This window comes from Lipophrys pholis (genome assembly GCF_963383615.2).
Source record: "Lipophrys pholis genome assembly, chromosome: 2".
Lineage (NCBI taxonomy): Eukaryota > Metazoa > Chordata > Actinopteri > Blenniiformes > Blenniidae > Lipophrys > Lipophrys pholis.
Window position 1 is genome coordinate 6,869,003 of NC_137636.1, and position 10,466 is coordinate 6,879,468.

The 10,466-nt window shown below is 42.5% G+C and overlaps 2 protein-coding genes across 3 annotated transcripts in view; one reads left to right on the forward strand and one right to left on the reverse strand.

The window, feature by feature from the left end:
* The window catches only part of fbn1 (fibrillin 1), a 71,278-nt gene extending 64,636 nt beyond the window's left edge, over positions 1 to 6,642 (forward strand). The window contains exons 61-66 of the mRNA XM_080458513.1: positions 557 to 673; positions 2,979 to 3,107; positions 3,189 to 3,308; positions 3,742 to 3,973; positions 4,054 to 4,231; positions 4,945 to 6,642. Coding sequence (XP_080314639.1) covers positions 557 to 673; positions 2,979 to 3,107; positions 3,189 to 3,308; positions 3,742 to 3,973; positions 4,054 to 4,231; positions 4,945 to 5,328 — 1,160 coding nt within the window. The 3' untranslated portion in view covers positions 5,329 to 6,642. The remainder of the gene's footprint in view (positions 1 to 556; positions 674 to 2,978; positions 3,108 to 3,188; positions 3,309 to 3,741; positions 3,974 to 4,053; positions 4,232 to 4,944) is intronic.
* Positions 6,643 to 7,037: 395 nt separating this feature from the next.
* On the reverse strand, positions 7,038 to 9,201 carry dut (deoxyuridine triphosphatase). 2 transcript variants are annotated; one of them, XM_080458515.1, is made up of 7 exons: positions 8,916 to 9,201; positions 8,211 to 8,364; positions 8,009 to 8,100; positions 7,874 to 7,918; positions 7,713 to 7,787; positions 7,498 to 7,568; positions 7,038 to 7,198 (listed from the first exon to the last, which is right to left on the reverse strand). In XM_080458515.1, exons 1-7 carry the CDS (start codon positions 9,028 to 9,030, stop codon positions 7,142 to 7,144), a joined length of 609 nt encoding a protein of 202 aa, XP_080314641.1. In that variant the 5' UTR covers positions 9,031 to 9,201; the 3' UTR covers positions 7,038 to 7,141. The 2 variants fall into 2 exon arrangements, with proteins under 2 accessions (XP_080314641.1, XP_080314642.1); XM_080458516.1 differs by having other exon boundaries at positions 9,024 to 9,181.
* Between the last annotated feature and the right edge of the window lie 1,265 nt (positions 9,202 to 10,466).

Consider the following 10,466-nt stretch of genomic DNA (forward strand, 5'->3'; position numbering starts at 1 on the left):
AGATCAGTCGATTTCAGTGACTCTCTTCTTGCATGGGTTGGTTCCCAGGTTAGATCTGCTGTAGTGCTGAGTGGGCTGGGCCCTGTGCCAGTGTTCTGCTCACTGTCCTGAGACGCTTCGTCTCACATAGTGTGTGCACGTGCAAATACTTGATAATGAACATGCACCATGTGTCCGGAGCCTGTGACACAGCACATTTGTCTGTGTTTCTGTTTATCGTACTTGTTTACAGATACTAAATAGGTTTTCTCCATAGTGTTGAGCGCCTCTTTCATCTTTATTTACCATAGCTTTAGTCCCCTCCCACCCCCCCGTCTCCTGTACCCCTCTGTGTTTCCGGTGTCTGGTTCATTTGCAGTTCATTTGTAGGTCAGTGACTGTAGAAGGACTGGAATTTGAGAGCAGCCCCCATACAGTAGAGCACGCAGTGATCTGACACAACTCCAACCACATCGACTTCAATGCACTGCATGAACCGTTTGTACAATCTCAGTTTTTGTTTCATGTACATCTTTACATTTTCGGTTGTTTTTTTTGTGTGTTTTTTTTCCCACAGATCTGGATGAGTGTTCGACCAAACAGCATAACTGTCAGTTTTTATGTGTGAACACCATTGGTGGCTTCACCTGCAAGTGTCCTCCCGGCTTCACCCAGCATCACACTGCCTGCATTGGTAAATACACAATCACAGCAAAGCAAGTAAATGCGAGGACAAAATGCAGTGCAATCAGAATGCTCTGCCACAAGCATCATGATAAAAATACACTAATCATATTAAAAAAAGAAATATAGCGACAAACAAGAATATCTTGACTTCAAGAATGTTTTAGCCATTTTTGCAAACTCCAAACACAATTGCAACACCAACCAAAAGAATGACCAAATACCAAAACCCATATAGGGTCAACAGACGATAAAGAAAATGCATAAACTGCAAAGAAATTCAGTTTGAAATGACAAAGGAGTTCAAACAAGCTATTTTAAAACATGAAAAAGAAGTGAAAGCTATTTGAAATAGTAAAAAAGTGTGAAATTGAAGGTACGTGACCCAGGCTGCATCACGGCCAAAGATTGTAAGTCAATCATTTCAGTACAGATGGAAAATGAGTCCTCAAAGGCCTGATGTAGAGCTGATACAGGAAATAGCCCAATAACTTGAGACGAAGGAAGCACATCCAATGGAGCTCACCATGGCCTGCTGGGCACCAGAAATAGGTGGAAAAGAATTACAAATATGAATCCTCCATGCTCAATAAGGAACAGAAAACATCTGAAAGAAATGGTTTCCAGATAGGCTTTAAAATTGGTATCGCTTTTCACCTTTTTTGCCGTTATTGGGAAGTTCATTCTGTAACTGAAAGAAAGTGGGTGCTGTTGTATCAGAGGGTCTCTCCTCTCTAATCTGAGGGGCCTTACTGGTACGTGAACATGACTGTAAAGTAGTTTGGACCGGCCACATTTTAGTGAGTTCTGGGCCAGGAGTACAACTTTTTGAGTTATTTTGGTTCAGCTCCTGTCAGATTCTAGTGAATGGCTCTTTACATTAATTATGACTGTTTTCTATGTGTGCTTCACTGTACACCACATTTGTTCTGGTATTATAGTGTCTTCCAGTTTAGCTGAAAAAGGACCCCTGAAGCTCCTTGTCAGTGTTAATGGACTCCGGCTGATATCACACTGATCTTATTAGGTCGGACCGGTTTGTAGTCTTGTCGGCTTAGCGAAGCTTTGTTATGGAACATCGCAGTGGATCACCTTGACGACCACAAGCTCTTTTTCCAGACCATAAAGCAGCTCCCATGACCTCATGTCAAGTCAAAGACACGGGACCCTCAGGTTTGACTGAGGACTTACACCAGGAAAATGACATCCAGTAGGTGTGGATGTGGTATTAGCCTACAAAGACAAATTGGAAAAACAACTTCCATTGTATGATTTGTAACTTTCTGATCTGTTTTTGTCAAGCACTAAAACAAAAAACAAAATCCTTGGTGGCAAATACTAATCTAAAAAAGGATATAAACAGTGAAAGGTTAAAAACAAGAGGAGATCAAAGTTAAAAGCTTCGTGGAACAGTTAAATTAAATGAGGTTGGTGGATAAAAACTAAAAGCAGCTTCTGCATGTTTTGTTCTCGCTCCGAGGACAGAAAGTACGTTTGATCCAGATGACCTAAAATGTCTGGAACGTTCATAGAAAAAGAGAAGATCACAAAGGTTCTTTGAGCCCAAATGCTTTGTATGCCACTCACTGAAATAAGTGTCACTTAAATATTTTAACAGTAAGTTGTTGTTCAGCAACTTTTAAAGGCTCCATAAAGATATATCATTATGTGCCACTTGTACAGACTAATCTGTCACCATGTATTAACCAGAATCAGACATATTTCACCTTAAAAAATATATATATCTGAATGGGTTTTAATCCTCTTTGAGGAATCTCTATGCATTATTGGGCACTAGTGTCCTACAATACAAACATAAAATAAAACACTACATTCCGTCCACGTTGCTTCATGTATTTAACAAATAAAGGCCTCAGCTTAGAATCTCTGAAAAGACCCTGTGATCACACATCCAGCTGCTGAGATGTAAAGTTAACATGCCTCAACACTTTGAGTCTCCAAACAGCTTAAACAACATAATAGTTTTCAGATTGTATCGATTTGACTCACAACAATCAAATCTGTCTCGTGAATTTCCAGTGAAAATTGGAACCGAATGTCAACTGCTGTGGCGATTCGGAGTAAACGTTCACTCTAAAAAAAAGTGTAATTACCTCCTACATGAGTAAGTGAGGAATTTTACCTTTCAAGCACATCAGACTGTGCAACCCAACAATCTGCCTTGTCTTTTAAATGACTGATGTCAGATCGGTACAAAGTCTAAAAGTGACTCATCACATTCAAATCAGGGCCCTAATCAGCCTTTATATCATGTTTCCAGTTTCCAGCTGAACCTTCGCTCCTTTCTTTTGCAGACAACAATGAATGTGCATCAGACCCTAATCTGTGCGGCTCCAACGGCGTCTGCCAAAACACTCCAGGGAGCTTCAATTGCGATTGCCAGCGGGGATTCTCATTAGATCCCAATGGACAGAGCTGTGAAGGTCCGAACACCGAACCGGCTGATTAATTACAGAAATGAAAAGGTTACTGTAGTAATTTTGTTCCCTGTGTCTCCTTGACAGATATGGATGAGTGTGACGGTAGCCACAGGTGTCAACATGGCTGTCAGAACCTGGTGGGTGGATACCGGTGCAGCTGTCCTCAAGGTTACCTGCAGCACTACCAGTGGAACCAGTGTGTTGGTGTGTGACAGGTTTTTTTATTACCAGCTTTTTTCTTTTCTTTTTTTTTTTTTTAAAGTTCCTTTTGAGCTTCCTGGTTTCTTTGGTTGCTAAAATAAGAACGCATGAAACCTTGACGCTCTCAGCTAAAGTCTGGCGTGGAAACCTTTTTTATTCAACAATACAACTGCCATCATCCTTCTAATATAAATATCTGTCACATGTTTTCCTTTTTCCCTGGAAGTTTAACCCCGTCAGTAAATGTGGCGAGGCCAGTCGAAAAGGAAATACTCAATATCTTGCACACATTTTTTTGGTGGTCAAACATCTATTTTTAGTTCGTATCATTCTTCATATTCACTGCAGCCATGGCATACTTTCCCAGTATTGTTTGTGTCCTTTAACTTGAATGACCCCTGGTTTGTTTACTTCCCTTCCACTTCCCCTGACCCAGACGAAAACGAGTGTCTGAACAGCCAGATCTGCGGGGGAGCGTCATGCCACAACACCCTGGGGAGCTTCCGCTGCCTCTGCCCCACTGGCTTCAACTACGAGCAGAACAGCGGAGGCTGCTCGGACGTCAATGAGTGCTCCACCAGCCAGAACCCCTGCAAGTTCGGCTGTTCGAACACAGACGGGGGCTACCTGTGCGGGTGCCCGACTGGATACTTCCGTGCAGGACAAGGGTACGCCAGTTCGCCATTGTCCGTGTGATCAGAAGCTAGGAAGTGTTTCTTTTAGACTGATGGCCTTGTTTATGTTTCAGGCACTGTGTCACAGGCATGGGCTTTACAAGCGCCCCCGGCGGAGAGGCGGGTGAATCAGATGATAATTCACTCTCCCCTGAGGCCTGCTACGAATGCAAAATTAATGGCTACCCCAAGAAGGGACGCAAGCGACGTAGCACCAACTCAACCCAGGAGGAACCTCTTGAAAACATGCAGGTAATCTGTATGTAGATGTAGACAGGTTGAGCTTCGGTACACATATAGGCAGATAATCTGGCAAAAGCAAGTGGGAGTCGAAAGTGAATGTGAAAAGACCAACTGGCACAGATTTTATACACAAGGGAGGAAGAAACAGGTGAAACACATTAAGATGGGATTGCTGCAATAAGCATATAGAGGCTGGAAGTCAAAACACCTCAAATGAGAAGAGACAGTAAGTGCAGAATAACGTGTGTTCTCCACATCAACAGCACGACTTGGTTGGGATGTGTACTGCATATACAGCAGCAACTGTCCCATTCTGAACACGCCCCCTCTACTTCAAAGCAGTTTGACCAAAAATATGTAAATATACAGAAATATGTCGCACTGTCATCGTGTGAGTGGGCCTTTAAACCACGACTGAAGACACCAAGTTCATGCACTCTGTATTTTTGAAGATTGAGGGTTTATTTACCTACAGAAGAACCACATACGTTTTATGTCCTTAGTCTAGTCATGGTTGGTTCACTGTGTTTAAATGAGACTACTTTTAGGTCTTCAAAATAAATAATAGAACGTGTCAGGATTGTGTTTCTCCACAATGGAGGAAATTCCTTGTAACAAGTCTGAGAGATTTTTGCTCGTGGCATCAGGAAGAATTGTACTTTCTGGTCATCTTTTTGATGTTAAATCCTCTTAATGTCATTTGGATCATCTTTCACCTGCAGCTCACTGAAGAAGTGGTCAGCCTGGCCAGTGTGGACATCGAAGACACTCTCCAGTTCCACCTGAACATCAGCGACCTCAGTAACCGTGACCACATCCTCGAGTTCACCCCGGCCTTATCCACGCTCAGTGACCACGTCCGCTACAACATTGACTTCGGAAACGAAGACGGCTACTTTAAAATCAACCAGAGAAATGGCGTCAGCTACCTGCATTTGAGCAAGAGGAAGGCTCTGGTGCCGGGGGCGTACCAGCTGCAGATCAGCAGCATGCCCCTCTTCAGGAAGAAGGAACTGGCTGAGCTGGAGGACAGACACGATAAAGACTACCTCACAGGACAGCTGGGAGACGTACTGAAGATGAGGGTGCAGATCATCCTCCATTAACCATCACCAGACTGAGAGAGGCAGATGTTGCCAGCAGCTGCTCACCCGGTGTCAGCCTCTCACTCCCCACAAGGCCAAACGTTTCTGACTCTGGGTCGGTAGTTTTGGGGCAACTTCTGCCTACTCCTACAAGGAGAAGAGCTCGCCACCAAAGAGACAAGAAGGGGGTGGGAGGGAGAGGGACTGCGTCATTTGATAGCCAAAGATGATTCTACATATCATAGATACAATTTCTGTGGAGAAATACCAGCTGAATGAGGTAGTGTGAAAGATTACAGGCAAATGAAACACATATTGCTCCCACCCGCAACTCCAGCTGTGTTTAAAGCACTATTGATGGCGTGAATAGGGTTTTTAATTGTAGGGTTTATTGTTGTATAATGATATGTGGAATCAAGTGCCACTTTGAAGGGCATGTGGACTGCAGAAAGCTGGGTTATTGTTTTAGATTTTTTTTTTGTTTTTAGAACTCAGCCTGTTTCGAAGGAAAAGAAGGGTGAGTCCCAATAGTCTGAAATAAAATCATTTCCTCCCCTCAGGTATATGACTGAACAAACCTAGAAGTTAACTCATTTCTCCTTCCTTCCGATATTAATTTAAAGGATTGAAGATAAATAAATAAATTTAAAAAAAACAAAAAACGTTTGAGACTTATTAGGAGAGGAAAGGAACAAACTATGGACTATTGAGATGTAGCCATGTCTGAGCTTGAATGACTTCTACTGCATATTTAAACTACGCTTTTTCATCTTTCCTACTGATTAGAATATTTCATATTTACTGGTGCTAGCAACACATCCACATAAAGTCATGAATGCACTGTACTACTATACAAAACTCAGTAGTCAATAAGACACAATCCCAACGGCCGTCCTGAAGATGTCATGTCTTTGCAGCCGTAACAGCTCGCTTCATAGCCTGTCTGCTCTCCTCTATACTACATGTACATTGTGTTTATACTGTAATAATCAATGCCACTTTTAATCTATGAAGCATTTGTAAACTAGAGGAAGCCCCCTGGAATAGTGGGGGTTGTAATGGTGCTTATAATGACCAACTACTTCCTTTATAAACTGTGTATACATACACATACGCATACACACACACACACACACACACAAAACACATTGATGATGCCAAACCTGGGCCTTCATGATTATGCACTGAGGTCTTCCTGGCCACACAATCTCTCACAAGTAAAATCAGTGCTGCATTGCCGCGGACCAGCCCGACACCAGTCTGTGTTCTCTGTTCACATCAGTGAGGGTTTAGTTGTAAATTCACAATAAAAACATATTTTTTGGTGTACATGTACTCACTGCTGTGTTTCCCCTTTATCATGACTGTGCATAAGAAATGGGCAAGGTTAGAAAATTTGAACAAGTTGGACAACTGGGTCAGGGCATCTGAAAAACTGCAGCTTTTGTCGGGTGTTTCCAGTCTTTAATGGCCGGTATCGGTCGAAAGTGGATCGTGGAAGTGGCCCGATGGAGGCTCCACATCACAGCTGACATTACTTGAAGAACTCCATCTTGAAGTCAGATACCACAGCCTCAGTGGAGGGCATGACTCAATGCATCAGGGGAGAAAACCTTTACAACGTTATCGATATATATTGATTTTCTGTCCTGCACTGCCCCCGTGTGGACATCTGAAAGACTTGGATTTTCTTTCCCTACTTATTATAACACCTTATTCAAGGCCATAAGAGAAGAGCTGATTCATTAAAATATGAAAAAAAGATCTTTATTTGCACATAATCTAAATAAATGTAACATACAGAAGCTTGAAACTTTTAGTACATTTTTAGCGCTCAATTGCTTCCTGTTGAACCGAAACCTCCTGAACCACGCTCCGTCTCATCAAGAGTCTGAAAGAAAAGATTAAAAAATAAATAATTCTGATCCCCCTAATGTAAAAGGTACATTCATCAGCATTGTGATGTCACTTTGTTGGATACAACCTGCTAAAAAATACTGTATTAAAGTCAAATACAACAGTTGACCAATGACCAAAAGATCAAGAAACATGTTTTAAAACCCATTTCACCAAATTAATAAACACAATCATTAAGTTGGAGTTTATTTTGCATTTTTGATTAAATGTTGCATTTTTAATTAACTGTAACAGAGTAGATGTATATCAAGAATGAGAAGAATTCTGGGTCACCTTTTCCTCCACCAGACACGGATAGTAGATCCTCTCACACACCAGCTGAGCGATTCTGTCGCCCTTCTTCACTGAGGAGACACAGACAAACTGAAAAGTTAACAAACATCATAACTTCTGCGTGACATCTGTACAGGACGCAGTGAAGAGCAGAATACGGTAGTGTTACGTATAATGAAACATCGCCAGGCTCAGTTTGACACATTTCTGCTCACCTTCAAATGAGTCCTTGCTGAAGTTGAAGAGCACAACACCCACATTTCCTCTGTAGTCTTCATCTACAACTCCAGCTGAGGGGAACACATTTTATCATTAGAGGGATTGAAATGATGGACGAGTGTGTGCAAACGGCTTAGTCATGTAGGTAAAGACTCACCACCAACATCAATGAAGTGTTTGGCTGCCAGTCCAGATCGTGGCGCTGGAAAGAAAAAAACAAAACGTGTGATGTGTGTTTCAGTGGAGTACATATGAACTGACAGAAACACGGGGGTGGCAGTCAAACACTCACCCACTCTTCCATAGCAGCCATGTGGTACAGCAATCTGAATGTCTGTTTTCACAATGGCCTTGTCCATAGGACCGACGGTGTAATCATATGCACTGTTTAAAGTTCAAGAGCTTCAGTTAGAATTGTACGGAATTCATATAATTCTAACTATGATGCACATAGTCGGTGAGCTGAAACAGTCTTAAATTGAAGTTAAACCAACCTGTAGAGGTCATAGCCTGCAGCTTTAGCCGAACCTCTGGTAGGTGTAGTAGCATGTTCAGAAAGTTTAGCAAATCTGAGGATGGGTTTTTCCTCTGCTGGCTTCGTTTCCTTCTTGGCCTTCTTTGATGGAGAGACTTCAGCGTTTGTTGCGTCTAGAACAGGCATGTTGACGCAGAGTTCACAGTTAATAAACTCCGACGGTACAATAACTAAGCTAAATCTAACTAACTGCTACCAGTGTGCTTCTCTAAAGGTCTGCTCCAGTTTCTTGGCGGCAGTTTATGTGTGAATGAATTTCCCGCCCTGATGTCGCGCCAAATTAGCTCCGCCTTCAAAACGTCATCAAACATGCCGAACAGTTTTGGACGGAATCTCGCGAGAGTCGAAGTTAGCTTCTGATCCGGTAGTAAAGGGGAAACTAACTTGACAGTTTGTCTATTGATTATCCGCTTTTTGTACGACAGTAGCGGATTTTGCAATGGGCGAAGCTTCAGATATGTCAAACTTTAACTTTATTTGTGAAAGTAATACTGAGCCTTAACTGTGAATTAGGAAGCTACGAATTGGAAGCTAATTTCAGCGTCGCGTCGGTTCTGCTAACAAAGCCAACAAACGATCGAAATGTGACACAACATACTGCGGGACAATTCAGAGATGGCAGGCTTGCAGAGCTACCGTCATGAACACCTAGCTTCCTGCTTGCCTTTGTTATTAGACGCCATCTGAGTATGGAAGTGTCCTCCTAAGAAACGTGGAGCAGCATCACAAACCCACGAGCGGAGCTGAAGCGGCTGTAGCCTCAACAACGCGCCTGTCATATTGTTTTCATAACGCCGTCGTCTGTTTCCTGTGGAACGTGAGGCGTCGATGTGTGGTGGTCGTCTCACTCTTAAAATAAGTACACAGAAGGACGTAGACTGAGACGGTCTCTTCACGTTTGTCTACACTTCCTGTTTACATCCGCTCGTCATCAATCACGTGCCACAACTGACCAATGAAATGCGAGAAGGGTTTGACCTGAAGTAAACATATCTGCAACTTAAGGAGGCAGATTCAACAAAAGAATACGTTAAGCGCTCACTTCTGAATACTTATATAAACATTTTAACATGTAAGTATGTGAATATATCAGAACAAAAATATGTCAATAAGTGCACCAATATTGTAAATAGATTTTAACAACTTATTGAAAATCCATTAATTAACTTCGTCCTTCCTTCCTCCCTCATTCTCACCCACCCCTCCCTCCTCCTCGCTACCTCCTCTTCCTCATCTCCTCATTCTCAGTCAGCCACCTAGCATCACAGACGTCATTCACAATGCAAACAAATCCAACGCCTTTTGAACAAGTTGCCAATAAATGATAGGGCATCACAATCCGTGCACGCCTCTGCATAATTCACAGTCACCCTAGCAAACCTGTCTTTGGAGTGGGAGAACAGGAGGTAACTGCCTGAAAGAAATGCTCCCAGTTCCAAATCAAACCAGGGTCTTATCACTTTGGGACAAAAGTGCGAGCCACTAACACATCCATCCGTCTTCTGTAATTCGATATCTGATTCAAGGTGTCAGGGTACACTGGGGTGAAAGCCATTACGGGTCGCTAGTCCATCATAGAGCAGAGACACACTCAAGCTTACGGCTGTCTCAATGAGGCACACATCACTACACCAATCTGATTGTATAATCTCATGTTAACATGTATAGAGACTCAGGATTTGTGATGTACCGACAGTTATGCTTGATGACCTTAGTATCCTCCATCTCAGCCTCATTCAGGAGAGGTGAATTCAGCCCACTGCTGCCTCCTACAGAGGATGAATCAGCAGGGCGGACAGGGTGTCATATACACATCCAATACTCATAATTCCACATTTTCTTTAGTATTTAGTGACAGAAATCTTGTTGCAAGCTATAATCATAGAATAGAATAACAACTTTTATTCACAGCTGTGAATTGTGAATAATTAGTTCAGTCACACAAGCCTGGCTATGATATTGTTTTTTGTTGTTTCTTTAATTTATTGCCCTGCATTTATGGCTTGTTTCCCCTGTCCTCGCGTTTCATGTTTTTATGCTTGTTCACATTTAATGTGGTGTTGGATGTCTGACCTAAAGTGCTCCTCCCTGCAGGTGTCTCCCTCTGATTACCCTCGAGTGTTGTCAGCTTTGCCCTGGTCTGTTGATCCTTGTTACTGTTCCCTCATGTATTATCCCACCTCAACTTTATATTCTCTCAACCTTTCTGTACTCA

Bases quoted from the DNA above. Each gene is read 5' to 3' on its own strand.
- dut (XM_080458515.1), bottom strand. From the start codon at position 9,030: ATGACAGGCGCGTTGTTGAGGCTACAGCCGCTTCAGCTCCGCTCGTGG. The intron at 8,365-8,915 runs GCAAGCAGGAAG...TGCCTGTTCTAG, and splicing joins GATGGCGTCTAATAACAAAG to ACGCAACAAACGCTGAAGTC. The intron at 7,919-8,008 runs GTGAGTGTTTGA...TTTTCTTTCCAG, and splicing joins TGGCTGCTATGGAAGAGTGG to CGCCACGATCTGGACTGGCA.